General features: G+C 36.7%; 1 protein-coding gene across 2 annotated transcripts in view; it reads left to right on the top strand.

The window, feature by feature from the left end:
• Positions 1-14,292, top strand: part of plod2 (procollagen-lysine, 2-oxoglutarate 5-dioxygenase 2) — a 31,671-nt gene extending 17,379 nt beyond the window's left edge. Inside the window, exons 8-20 of one of the 2 annotated variants that reach the window (XM_044105366.1) lie at positions 2,282-2,383; positions 4,894-5,019; positions 5,115-5,236; positions 5,751-5,855; positions 6,743-6,868; positions 7,493-7,634; positions 8,485-8,547; positions 10,121-10,234; positions 10,479-10,544; positions 10,751-10,855; positions 12,113-12,259; positions 12,786-12,911; positions 13,377-14,292. In XM_044105366.1, coding sequence (XP_043961301.1) covers positions 2,282-2,383; positions 4,894-5,019; positions 5,115-5,236; positions 5,751-5,855; positions 6,743-6,868; positions 7,493-7,634; positions 8,485-8,547; positions 10,121-10,234; positions 10,479-10,544; positions 10,751-10,855; positions 12,113-12,259; positions 12,786-12,911; positions 13,377-13,532 — 1,500 coding nt within the window. In that variant the 3' untranslated portion in view covers positions 13,533-14,292. The remainder of the gene's footprint in view (positions 1-2,281; positions 2,384-4,893; positions 5,020-5,114; positions 5,237-5,750; positions 5,856-6,742; positions 6,869-7,492; positions 7,635-8,484; positions 8,548-10,120; positions 10,235-10,478; positions 10,545-10,750; positions 10,856-12,112; positions 12,260-12,785; positions 12,912-13,376) is intronic. The other variant, XM_044105367.1, reaches the window with a different exon arrangement.
• Positions 14,293-14,869: the final 577 nt, after the last annotated feature.

Raw genomic sequence — 14,869 nt, 5'->3', positions numbered from 1 at the left:
TTTTTATTTGTTTGTTTGTTTGTTCTTTTGTGAAATTATGTATTACTATGTACAGCAAGTGCACTTTTAACAGTGCTTTATTTCACCTTGAGGCAGCTATGACTCAGTGGAACGAGTAGTTACCCTGCAATTTTAAAGTTGTGAGTTTTATTCCAGCTTCCTCTCCGCCAGATGTTGGTTTGCCATTGGGCAAGCCTCTTCACACTAAGCTAGTGAGCTAGTTCGACTCAGTGAATGTGGCACTTGCGCAAAAGCATTTTGGTCAATGTGATGCTGTAAATATTCAATCTATTTACCATTTACAGTAGGCTGTGTGCACATAACTAACTGAGGCAATACTAACAAAATATGGTAATTACGAATGGAGAACATGTAAGGAAATTAGTACGATGAAACACCTAAAGTAGGACAATAAGGATCAAACCAGTTTAGGTTTTAAAGATTGTCATTATTCACACTTGGAGATATTTCCAGAGAGAAGATTTTGTCTTTCTTATAAGTGAGGGAAAAGTTTAGCTGGTTTCATTCAGCCATCTGACCACCTGTGTAGCAACAAGTTGGGGAGGAGCAGCACTACATTACACTATGCTCCAGAAGACCTGGAAATATTCCAGTCTCTCTGGCAGCTTACTGTAAGGATTGTAAAACCCTAGGAACAGTATAATGAGAACTTTTGGTGGTTTTGAAACCACAACTTTTAAAAATCTGGTATACCTTGATGTCAGATGGATTTCTTTTTACTCTAGTCCTTTATGTCTTTCTCAGTAACGACTCATCATGAACAATGTATTTCACTTGATACATTCCCTCACATTGGGTGGAAAAAAATGCAGCCTACTGGATACTTGCCAGATGACCCTGACCATACTTGGCTTCTCATCCATGTCAAGGTTGCTTGCTAATGCTTCTGACCATGTGTTTCTCATTTGCTCAATGCCATTATTCAGTTATCAGTCCAAGAGAGTCAGTAAGTTAACAGGATGTCTGTAAGATAATGCTGCAGTACTACGCAAGTTTAGTCTGACATTTCCCGTCCTTTAACTCATCACAATCTTTTTCCAGTAACGACCACACGAGCTTCGAACGAAACCCACCAATTTATTGAGTCATTTTCCCCAAAATGTCATACCAGCTGGAGTGGAAGCGCTTAATGGTAGAGCACTAAATCCATGCCTTTCTAGGACTGGACAGTTGAATACCTGGCATATAGTTAAACATTACCTCATGTTTAATCATCTGCAGCTAATTCTGGTTGCAAGAAGATTATATGTCTACTTTAGCATGGGGAAATTAGCAAAGTAAATTAGATGCTCCTGCACAACATGCTTTTGTTAAGATAAATATTCAAGAACTCTGCAGCAGTGGATGAGATCAGAATATTTAGGAAATTATAAAAAAAAATAATAGGGTACCACTTGAAAAGGTTTTGCAATGGTCAGAATTTGAAAGACTTCTTTTTTTTTTTTTTTTAACCAAGTGCTCTTAATTTATTTATTTATTTAAAATAAATATTTAATACAATCCCTGTCTCTTGCTTATATGGCACAATGTATAGGGGAATAAACAATCTCATAATATTGGAGCAATACGTCGCCAATACTATGAGACGTATTGCTGAGGAACATTGTTACAAAAAGATAAAAAATATTAGGCTACCAAACATATTTTCTTTTTTTCTAAAGTCTACCTGCTTTTATTTACACAATGCTTCATGTATTAGAATTAGACAAATCAACTCAGTGGTGAAATAGATCGTTTTAAAATCAATGTTGGTGGTGACTTCTTGTCACTAATGACCTAATTTAATTTTCTGTACATAAGTTTAATTTCAAAAATATTTTGCTTTGGATTTCTTTCATTGAAAAGCAAAACTGGAATATTTTTTTTATCGTTTTAGAAGACTGACATAGAGGAGAGTCAAATGAAACAAAATCTTAACACAACACTTAAAAAAAATAAAAAAAATAAAAATAATAATAATAATAATAATAATAATAATAATAATAATAATAATAATAATAAAATGTTAATTAAGATGAGAAAAAAATAACATATGAGCTAATTGTGTATATTTGGCAATATTATTGCCAAATTTGTATTCTAGTGACTTTTATTACATATATAAAAATATATAGGTTTTCCCATTACATCAACTACTGACCATTCTCTGATTTCTAAACCAATTGTTTTGTTGCACCACTAATTTTGACCACTTTTGCTGAATAGAAGTCTAGAAAAGAAAAGAAGTCAAAATTATACACTGACTTTGTTCTTTCCACAGATGTACTTGAACTACCTTGGGAACTATGTCCCCAACGCATGGAATTATGAACATGGGTGCAGCCACTGTGATGATGATCTTCTGGATTTGTCTCAGTTACATGTAAGTGATTCACATTTAGCACTTTTCCATCTGTTTGTACTACTTGTTTTTTCTAAAACTGCTGCCATGGAAATTTTTTTTTTACCTAATTTTTTGTGAAGTAAGGAAAAGATGAAACAGTTTCTTGTATTTCCAGTACGAGCTGTCTAGCTACGAGTAACCGTCTAGACAGACGGAGCAGAGCTCGGTTTGTCTTCTTTCAACAGATAAGTGAGGCTGTCAGTTCGCCCTTCTATCCTGCAATAATAGCCTTATACTTTTTGGACATTTTTAAGGCGCACAAACGTGATGTGATCTACTCAGGAGAAAAGGGAAGCATTGCATGGCTGTGGTGCAGGATATGGTTTCTGAGGTTTTGAGAAGTGCTCATTTAAAGGGGAGTCACTGTTGACCAGCATGCCTTTTAGTGGGCTCCGCAATCCGGCTTTTTTCCACAATAGTGAGTTATAGCGGTCATGCTGAAAATTTGTCAGTCTAAGCTGAAGCTGGGCAAGACTGGCAGGCTTTCGGAAATGTCTCAGGCAGTGTGCTTCAATCTGTGACGACTGTTACCGAATTTGTCACTCTGGGCATTGAGCTTGGAATCTATCACCGATTTTTGTTTTTGAAAGTTTTTCTTCACGGTTTAATGACATCAGGACTTTGCATTTCAAAAAAATCGTTCACCATTCTCATTTAAACCACAAACGTTAATGTTGCTTTAGGGATTTTATGTTATGGTCCAATGCAAAATTGCATTTAATTTTAAGTGAATTTATACATGTCTTGCATTTGTATTGAGGACACTTTACTCTGATACCCTGCAAAATTTCACTTTTACCAATTACCTTGGAGACTAAAATTGTGTATTCTAGTCTCAGTGTAAATCCAGCTTTTCTGTAAAGGCCTCATGGGTTTATTAGAATTCAGTAGAAAAATATGTAGAACAATACAGGAAAAGGCCCAGGAGAAAGTTGTGGAAATTTTTAATCCTGGTTTAGATTTAAACAATAGAACTGAAGGTGTAAAATAAGAAAAAAAAATTATCTTTTCTCAGCGAATTCTACACATGTTGACTATAAATTTCATGCCACCATAAACCCACAAAGGCATGGTTATCTTCCTTCAATGACAAGACTTGAAACTTGGGTGAATGTTCATTGTCCAGCAGAACTGTGACTCTTAACATGCAAACAGACCTACAATGAAATTGTGTGGAGCTGGGCATAGTCATGAGTTAAGAACTCTTGACCAAAATCCAGAACAGAGTATGTAAATCTTGAAAAACAGATGCTCACAGTAGCTTGTGGTTGCTGACACTGAGCTAATTTGCAAGGAAAATTGACAAAGAGTTCAGTCTCTGGATGTGCAACGTTGCTGGAGACATGCCATAAATTCATGGAGCTCTTATTGGTACAAGAGGGTTGAATGCAACTTTCAGATTTGAGGAAAAAAAAGAAGGAAAAATTTATAATTTCCTATCCTCTTTACAAGTACGCACTTCTTTCCTTGTTTTTTTTTTCTTTACATAAAATTCCAATAAAATAGACTGGAGTTTGCAGTTACCGTGTCACAAATGTGACAGTGTCCAATTGCTATAAATATTTTGCAAGGTGTTTTAAACTTTTAAAACTACATTAACACTAACTGAGATACATAAAAAGCATTCAGCTGACCTTTCACAAAAAATACAGAAATGTTTGCTGAAGTAAAATAGCCTAAGAAGACATATCATTCCACTGTGTCTCTTTGTTTGTTTGGGACAGAGATGACCAGGATATCGGGTCATGTGGGAACACTGTTCCCACTGTGACCAGGCCTTTCTACTCCTGTGAACTCAGTCCACAGGCAGTCCTGTATGGTTTTTATGAACTTTAACTTAGAACCTTTGGCCATGCAAAGACACTGGAAGTCTTAACCCACCAAAGACTCGTAGTGTGCCATCCAGACAAGCCCAATTTCTGTGTCTGCTTCGTGTTAAACCTCATTGTAAATGCTCAAGTTTGTCAATCCGACCTTTTCTTTTTTATTGGGCGGCCCCGTCTACAGTCCTGGTGTAACAATTTAAGCTTGTGTTGGCTTGATGTTTGAGGTTCCTTTCCTGTGCCTGAAATACAGTCATTGCGGAACGTGCAAATTAGACGGTTCGGCTAAGAAGGCATTTTATCCCTGGCCCAGACCTTTTGCTGTGAACTGGTCAAGACGATCACAAGTCCAGACTGGCCTGTGTGGGCTAAGCAGAGTATCATGGGAAAGTCTTTCCTCATCTCTGTCTCCTCCTTTATTCCCATCTATGTATAGCTTATCCACAGTGTCATTTTGTGAGTCTTTTATGTGCCTTCAATCATCACTTGGGCTTTAGTGTAGGAGAAAAACAAGTAATGTTGAAGACATCTGCAGAGCCATAATGTTTATATATCAATACGTTTGAAGCAAACTGTAAATATTCTTGATTCATTTGAAACAGTGTTGTATCACTATGATTAGTTGTTTAAAACAGAAATGATTTATTTTTCCTTTTATCCAAACAGGAATATCCAGACGTGCTGGTCGGAGTGTTCATTGAACAGCCAACTCCATTCCTCCCTGAATTCTTCCAGCGACTGCTCACTCTTGACTATCCAAAAGATAAACTGAAACTCTTTGTTCATAACAACGTGAGTGTGTGCAGCTGCTTTTTGGGTTTTCTTTTTCTAGATCACTGCAGTTCAAATCCCTCCCAATAATCTGTTAATATTGGCTCCCTGCCCAGGAGGTTTATCACGAGAAGCACATTCAGAGTTTCTGGGAGGAGAATAGGGACGTGTTCAAGAGCTTCAAAGTTGTGGGACCAGAGGAAAATTTGAGCCAAGGAGAAGCCAGGAACATGGGAATGTATGTATGCTTGTTATAAATCAAATCTCTGGGATGTGCTGTGGTGGCGCAGGGGTTAAGCACAACCCACAAAAGGAGGCCTTAGTCCTTGATGTGGCCGTCACAGGTTCGATTCCCGGCCTAGTGACCTTTGCTGCATGTCTTCTCTTCTCTCATTACCCACTTTCCTGTTAATTAACTATCAAATAAAGGCCACTAGAGCCAATAAAACCTTTTAAAAAAATAAATAAATCAAATATCTTTCAGAATTTTGTGTTAGATAAACAAAACAAGATTGAGTTGACCAGTTCATAATGTACTGGCTCTGACAAACCTTTTGTATTTAAGCTACTGATGCACCAATATATATATATATATATATATATATATATATATATATATATATATATATATATATATATATATATAATTCATCGTCTACGTAAGGTTTAAAGATACTCAGACTCTGTGCTTAAAATTCTCTTATGAATTTAAACAAGACATTTTTGACAATGTTCCATGTTTATTTTATCAGGGATCTTTGCCGCAAGGATGCTTCATGTGGCTACTACTTCAGCATCGATTCCGATGTCATGCTCACCAACCGGCAAACACTGAAGCTCCTCATTGAACAAAACAGGTACTCACACAACAGCTGAAACAGGAGTCATACCAGTTCTCTGGTAGCTGTTGTGCTTGCTGACGTGTGGGATTCATTCCTGAAGTGGCAAACCCACAGGAACATTAAAGCCAAGTTAATTAAAGTTTTAAAAAGGTTGCTTTGGGTTCCCGTTCTTTTGCTCCTCCTCATAGAAACAGATGGATTCGGGTGCACTAGTCCTCAAATGCCGCTTGAAAATACTAAAAAAAAAAAAAAAAAAAAAGAACACAAAAAAAGCCAGCAAAGAAAAAGAAAACCTTTTTTCCTCATTTGCAGCATATGATTGTGAAGAAACCTTCCCATAAACTGGATGTCACTGTGGCTTTTGTTACTGACTGGAAGCATGCAAGGCGAGAGACTTTCTAGGATATTTAAAGGCTCCATGGGAATTTTCTACTGGCACTGGGGCCGTTGGGGGAAAGGTGGGGACATAAAAAAAAAAAAATCAAACTAGAAAATGTCTGTCTGTCATAAAGCATATGGCTATCTAATTTAAATTAAAACAATTTTGGTATGTCTTTTTTATTAAGCTGTAACAAAAAAATATTCCACAATACATGTAGACTATTTTTATTAATAATAAGATTTGTTGAAGCAATTCCTCCAAAATGTGACTGAGTGAAACATTTTTAGAGCTACCAGAGGAGAGGCATGGGAATCATTTTAATTCAATCAAGCATAATTTGTGGACCTGGTTTGCATTAAATGTTTATGGGATTTGTTACTGAATTGGCAGTTATTTCAAGTAAAAGTTAATTGCTCAGCTCCAGCACAAGGTTTTTAAAGAGAATCTGTACATTAGACGTTGGTCTAGTTTTATCCACTGTTACAGAAGCACCCATTTCTTTCCCACTTTGCCTTCACAGAAAAGTAATTGGACCACTTGTCACTCGGCATGGCAAGCTCTGGTCAAATTTCTGGGGAGCCTTGAGTCTGGACGGCTACTATGCACGATCTGAGGATTATGTTGACATTGTACAAAGGAAACGAGTGTGAGTCAAGCATATACTGCTTAACGTATAATTTAATCTTAATTTTTTTTTTCAATTTTTCAAACACAGCGTACAAGTTTTAATCTCTGAGCGTTGATGTAACTCTTATCAAATGCATCTCAGTGTTTTGAAAATGTTCTTAGCCACTGTTAGCGATACATAGCAACATATGTCCAGAAGCTCATTGGAATCAGTGCAAATACTTGAAAGTTCACCTTTAAAGTGCACATTTGTTATGTTATACATATTCTACATAGTGCTGTAATTGTGTTACACTTAACTCACCTTCCATTGCTACTCAGGACAACATAATGTGTTCTGGGTGTTTTTCATGACAAATTTCTTTGCTGTTCTGCAGGACAACTGTTACAGTATCGTTCTCACTGTAACCCTTTGTAGAGGAGTAAGAACAAATCCTAAATAGTCACAAGCAAAAAATAAAAACAAGCTACTTTTGAATATCACATAACTTAAATCAACTTTGTTAACCACATAGTTACCACAAGTCAGTAGTTGCTAAATCCTAACTCATGCATGGAATGAATAAAATCACCAAACTGTCATTGTTCCCTTAAGATAGTATGGAAGTAAAGTGAAAGATTGTATGTTTCTTTTTGCTTTAAGGGGTGTGTGGAACATTCCTTACATGGCGCACATATACCTCATCAAGGGAACTGTATTGAGGAATGAACTTAAAGAAAGGAATCATTTTGTTCTGGAGAAACTGGACCCAGATATGGCTTTGTGTAGAAACTCCAGAGAAATGGTAAGAAGGTGGGAAAAAATGGTCTGTGGGATTTTTAATATTACAATGAATATGTTTTGCTATTAATAAGCTTCTGCCACACTGTTTCTATACTTGGCACATGTTTTGGCACATCTGAAAATATTTTTAAAATATATGCATATGCTATAGTATTAGTTTTGTAGAATAGCAATGTTAGAGTGTTTAATGTCTTGCTGGAAGTAGTAAAAATACAAGGCAGCTAGGCAATAGTGTGACAGAAGTGTTAAGGTATTAAAAAGGGATTTTGTTTACATACCAAGAAGGCTTAATGATGCAAGTAGAAAATACAACACATCTAACTTTTAAAAGAAGTCAGTGACTCAATGGAAACCAAAACCAGGGAAGTATGTTGCTGTTTTGAAATGTATTTGTCACCAAGGCATGACCCAACTATGTTCATGCTTTGTCTACAGAGCATTAAGGTACTCTGCTCTACTTGCATCCCATCATCCTTTGTTTTTTCTACCATTATTGCCATGATCTCAGTCAGTTGTAATGCGTGGCTTGGCAGCTGACAGCATGCATTTTGTGTCTTCCTTTTTTTCTGAACACCTTTAAACTGTTCACTTAGCTCCGCTCTGTGCCACCTACTTGTCACCTCTGATCACCACTGAACCACTACCCTGCAAAGGCATGCATTCCTCCCATACTAACCCCAAAAAACATCAGCTTCAGAGGGAATCTTGCTCGTTTGATCATGCAGGCGCGTTTTCACTCCTACTAAGTTCTACTATGTGTGACATGGACATATTTTAATTGTCACTTTGTCTCTTACTCTTGAGTAAAAATTATGCAGTCTTATTTATATAATGCTTCTCCTTTATTGTAGACAAGTCACAGGGAAAAAGACTCCCCTTCTCCGGAATCATTCCATATGCTCAGGTCCCCAAAGGTCAATATTTGCTTTGATTGTTCTGCTGTCTGATATTTTAATTTTCAATGGAACTAATTGATTGTGATTCTTGTAATAAGCAGTGCTAAGTTAAAATGTCAAGTTCCAATAACATCTAACATTGAGATCTAGAATTTTCTTCAATACGATGACCCCTTGAACTTTTTCCACATTTTGTTATTTTACAATGGCAAACTTTGGTATATTTAATTGGAATTTTATATGGTTAACCCACATACAAGTTTAACAAATTAGTGACATGTAAGGAGAAGAATACATCATTTTTATTTCATATTTTTATCTGAAAAGTGTGGCATGTATAAGCATTCACTTCTCAGTGCTTCGATAGCCCTAAATAAAAACCAGTGCAATCAGTTCATAATTAATTCCTGTCAACCTGAAAAATAGAGGTCTCTGTGGTGTGAACAGCAACATGCTGTGAGGATGTTTTTTTTGTTTGTTTTTTTTAAACACAGACAGGAAAGCTGGTGAGACTTGCATGGAGGATGGAAGGAGGTAAATGCAGTGCAATTAGGAAAATCTGTCTAGAGCTGTAATAGGCAAAGGCTCATTTTCCAGTATGATGGTATCAATACAAATACATTATTTTCATTCAATTTCTCTACTATGCATAAAGAAAAACAGATATAATATTATCTATGTTTGTGTATGAAATATGAGTAAATGTAAAAAATCAAAAAACAATAAGAAAAAGTTCAAGGGTTTGAAGGCTTTTGCAAAGTCTGTCACAATGTAAGAAACAAAAAATAATAATTCTTACAGTTTTTGGGAAAATAATGTGAACCTTTTGTTTGTGAAAAGTTTAAATTTGTAAGTAGCTAGGTTTAGATAGACTTTAAAGGGCTCAAGGGTCATTTTGCAAGTCCTCTACTCTGATGCTTTACCCTTACAAGCCAGTCACGCGTTAGCAGCACCTCCCCCACTGAACACATCGACTGATCTCAGACTAGGCTCCAAAACAACACATCCTTTTACAACACTTCTTATGCATTTGGCCTGAATTACATCTTTGCAAACACAAACCGAGACATTTGCAATTTGGAAACTCAACACCACAAGACTGCAAAACAGACCCATAATTTGTGATTTCTGACATTAACAAAGCCTAGTCTGATAGTGAGTCCAGATCCACTCCCACACAGCACCCTCCCTATGCATCACTGAAATTAGAGCGTCCTCTCTAGATTTGCTTCATCCCAAGATGCCCTTTTGGTCTTGCCTCCCACCAAACCCCTTAATGACTCTGTCTTGTCCTTACAAGAGCAACTCAGAGAAGACTGACCAATAAATAATCTCAGATTATTTATATGCCACCTGTCTACTTGAATCTAGAGTTAAGCATGATTTCAGTGTGTTTTTAGACACACTTAAATCATTTTTTTATTCTCTCTGTATGCCAGTGAAAACCACTAAGGGATTTACCGAGCTTTAAATCTGCATGTTTTATGGTTATGTAGATGCACATCTGTCGTGAATTGTGAGACATTAAGAGATTTTTCAGATTTAGCATTTGTATAGAATTTAAGAGGATTTATTTCCCTATTTGCTGCAGGGAGTATTCATATACATAACCAACCGTCATGAGTTTGGGAGGCTCATTTCCACAGCTAATTACAACGTATCTCGTTACAACAACGACTTGTGGCAGATATTTGAAAACCCTGTGGTAAGTCATTATAGTCTTTCATTATTTTTACATGCATGTGAAATCTATTTTTCCCAACATAAACAGCGACCACCTGTAAAACCTATTAGCAGTAATGGAAGAATTAGAAATATGAGACAATAGAAAGCGTTAGTGCAAAAAAGATTCCTAGCTGGTGGGGAGAGTGATTAGTCCTGTGAGGTATGCAAGTCGGCAAACAGTGTAAAAAAAAAGTCTGCTTATCTAAAAATCTCTCTACATGCAGGACTGGAAGGAGAAATACATCCACCCAAACTACACACAAATTTTCACTGAGAACCACTTGGAGGAGGTTTGTGTCTACATGTGTGGCTTTGCATGTACAGACTGAGAGTGCGAAAAAGACAGTGACATAATGTCGCATGGAAATCCCAACATCTGGTTTTAGCATGTCTGGGTATTGTATTACAGCAGCTACAACCCCAGGTGAAGATGTGAGTAAAGTCTGTTCTCTGTAGTCACTCTATGCATGTGTGTGTGCTCATATGTGTGTTGCAGCCTTGTCCAGATGTGTTCTGGTTCCCAGTGCTCTCAGAGAAGGCGTGTGATGAAATAGTTGAGGAGATGGAGCACTATGGTTTATGGTCTGGAGGCAAACATGAGGTCAGTACTGTTGGTGGAGACTTCCTGAGAATAGTAGTGAAAGCTATTGCAACACAAGCTCATGCCTGTGGCCACTGTTTTCTGTTAACCCTAACCCTTCTGCTTTTTATAAGCCTTTTGTGTGTATAAAAATAATATCCTGCTTCTAAGCAAATTTTGTTTTTTATTATTATGTATAAATTTTGATTTAATGGCTACATCTACAGTCATGGTAAGAGAAAAGTACACCCTGTTCTAGGGTTTCACTGTATAAATGATGTGGCATAATCTGGTTTCTATAATTATTTCAGTCTTACATCCAGTGTACAAAACCACTCACCACAAATTCCTCACTGCCAATTGTTATTGAACAATAATGGAGTCAAATGGAATTTTTTCAAAAAAGCGTAATACACTACAGAAACCCGAGATATTTACAAAATGTGTCAATTCCTACAATCTTTTTTTTTTTTTTTTCAATGAGTATACATAATGTAAGAAGTCATCGGAGAAGTAGTAGCTGAATACAACTAATTCCTTGTTTTTAAATGTAATTAGTTTCATAAATACATGAAAAATCCAAAAGCATGGATAGCTAGTTTGGGGTAGCTAATTTGTGGCTAAGATATTTAAATGCTCTCAAAATACATCACAATCTTAGCTGAATGAGAGCTAATAAGAGTCAACCAGCCTAAAAAAGTTATAACTTCAATTCCTGGGTGTGACATAAAATCTTCTGAAAATAAGTTACAATTAAACCTAATAAAGTTCAATAGATACCCTGCAAGGATACAAATCCAATCTCTTTCCCAGGGCTACAAGATTGTGTTATTGCATTCCTGGTTTGGGAGCTCTTACAATTCTGCCTTACTACTTTACTTTATAACAGAAAAGCTCATAGACACAGAACTAGCAGACAATAGGTCCCATGTCTAAAATGAGAAGCTGCACTAAAGTAAGAAATAATGATCAACATTTATTTTTAGGGGTTTGGCCTGTTTTATGTTGCTTTAAATTGGTAATTCTGTGTGTCTCTGAGTTTTCCGGGACAGACTGAATTCATACAGACACTTTGAATAGCTCTGTTTGGGAAGTGACTCTCCTGGATGGGTCATTAAGCTTCATGCTGACAGACAACAGCCCTGCCTGTGGTTTTATTGGCACACAGACACACCAACATCATCATCATGGTGAACTCTGTGGTCACACACTTTGAGATCGGTGGGTCATTTGTTCCATTGTTAATCACATTACTTTCTTTTCTCATCCTTTTTTCAGGACAAGAGGATCTCTGGAGGCTACGAGACAGTTCCGACGGATGACATTCACATGAAGCAAATTGGGTTTGATAAAGAGTGGCTGCACTTTCTCCGGGAGTTCATATCGCCGGTCACATTGAAAGTTTTCTCCGGCTATTACACAAAGGTTAGTTTGACGTGACTCAAAACCGTCTTCTTTCTACTAAAACCTAAAACTTGTCTTATGAACCCCCCGGGGGTGTAATAATATCATGAATATTATGTCAAATTTACTTTCAGATTCTAATGTAATACCCTCATCAAAACATACCTGATCTGTTGCTTTGATTCCTTCATTCATGTTTGAGGAAACCTTGAATCCCTCATAAAGCACCAACTATTTCCACAAAGCTCCTCCCTGGAGCTGCAGTCTCCAGCTGAACTTTTGCTTCACAGAGCACCCCTACGCAACACTTTCCACACACAGCTCCACCCTTCTGGCTGTGTTGTTTTGCTGCCAGAAACACATTTCTCTTAAACGTAGGACATTGTCCAGGGATTGTTTTGCACACGTAACTTTATCAAAACTTTTATCCTGATGTTGTTGACAGGCCCCTGTTTGTGTGTCATTCAGATTTTCCAAATGCATTAATTTCTTAGTACAAACCTCTGACTAGCAAGTAACACAATGTAATTCTGTTCCATCATGGCAGGGATATGCATTGATGAACTTCGTAGTTAAATACACACCCCACAGACAAGCCTTCCTGAGGCCCCATCACGACTCCTCCACCTTCACCATCAACATCGCTCTCAACAACAAGAATACAGATTTTCAGGTAAGACGCATTTTGAAAATAAGTCACAGACTGCCATTTTAGTTCCTTTAGACTGGAGCAGTTTATTCTAATGTTGCTATTAGGTTGGCTTTTTTTCCTTTCTTTGGCCAGAAACACAATGGATGCAGAAGTTATTTTAACCAAAACACCTTTGGAAAGCCCATCATTTTTTAAGCAAATTTTTGTCTTGAACGATATATTTCATATCAGCAAATCAATCAAAGAATTTTTTTTGTGAGACAGAAATAAAACTCTTTTTGGAGCAAAGCATCTATTGACATTCAAATGTTGGATATGGTGGGACAACACCTTCTTGGAAAAAGAGTTTAAAACGAAAACACCTGTGGTCTAGCAAGGGTATATTAAAGGGACTTGGTGAAAGTTCTTGAATGATGTACTTTGGGCTCCAAAATGCTTCTTAAAAACACAATCTGCTTTCATCTGCTCTGTTTACACCCAAATTAGGGTGGAGGCTGCCGTTTCCATCGGTACAACTGCTCCATAGAATCACCAAGAAAAGGATGGAGCTTCATGCACCCAGGACGCCTGACTCATCTCCACGAAGGTCTACCCACAACTAATGGCACTCGCTACATCGCTGTGTCCTTTGTTGATCCTTGAACATTCCTTGAATGCCCAGTATAAATTATTTTTGCTTTATTTTTGCTTTAGTATTTTATTTTTTATTTTTTGGTTTGTTTTTGTGTTTGGTCATTTCACGATGCAATTCCCTTTTTTTAAAGCAAACGCTTTGAAAGAATGATTTTTTTTTCTTTTCAAAGAATCTCTGTCAAACAGAGTGAAAATGGTACAGAAAAGTGACTGAAATAAATGGCATAGAGTATATTGAAAATAAATCTAAATCAGACAGCATTTATGTGTACTGTAGGTTACCATTATGTTTATAATACTGATTTAACCATCATGGTAGCCGTCATACACACTGGTATCTTCACAAACAAGCAGCTGAAGCATGTGCACATTTAACTAGAGTAATTGTGTTTCAGGCATAAAAAGTTTGAAGCTTTTTACTACTGGTGCTACTCAACTTCTTTATTTCCTGGATAGCATGTTAATTTGTTTTTTCTGTACTGAAGCAGCTTATTCAAGACTTTTATTGAAGAAACTTTGAAAAGGGCCATCTTAGTTTTCTCAGTATTTTCACTAACAAGCAAGTCAGCAGATTCCAGTTCACCTGTTGGAATTTTCACATTTTACTGTCATCTGCTTTTTCTTTCTTTATTGAAAATGTCAAGCATTTGCTTTTCTGTAAATAAAAATGCCTTTTCTCCAGAGAGATGTGAGTGACTGGATTTTGAAACTCAGAAAGACAACATATTTAAGTTATTGTCAAGATTGAATAAAATCTGTTTAAAAATGATTGCTACTGTTATATTTTAATGATTATGCACTTGTTCCAGTTTCTCATACCAGGTCCGCCCTTCCTGTTAATCCTGCAGACGTCTGCAGAACAATGTTTACTTGGGCATCTCATGATATTGACCTCATTAATAACTAACATTGATTTGACATGCATCTACCTAACTTGCAATCTATATAATTCAGTCGAATTTACTATTTTATTAAATGTGAAGAGACATAAGAGGGCAAATGTTTGTTGTAAATTACACAACAGAATTGTACTGAATTTACTTGACACTTCTATCTCTATGCCTTAAACTCATTTAAGATTTTTTTTTATTGTTTATCTGGTCTCAGAAGTTGCGACCATGTTCTTTCTGAGGACCTTAGACAGCTCTTTTGATCTTACAGTGATATTCACTCTCACTTCAACAATAAGGAGCACACTAAACTAAATATCAGAGTTTCACTATTGATTTATGTTCAGACCTTTGACCTGCAGAGAGGTCAAAGTTCCTTTCTGCAGGTCAGACCTACGTGGTGTAATCCCTGTTTCAGGTTGTTCTCAGGTTTGGACATGTCACATGTAGAATCAA

This window comes from Gambusia affinis, linkage group LG21, assembly GCF_019740435.1.
Source record: "Gambusia affinis linkage group LG21, SWU_Gaff_1.0, whole genome shotgun sequence".
NCBI classification, from domain to species: domain Eukaryota; kingdom Metazoa; phylum Chordata; class Actinopteri; order Cyprinodontiformes; family Poeciliidae; genus Gambusia; species Gambusia affinis.
This window is presented reverse-complemented; position numbering and strand designations above follow the sequence as displayed.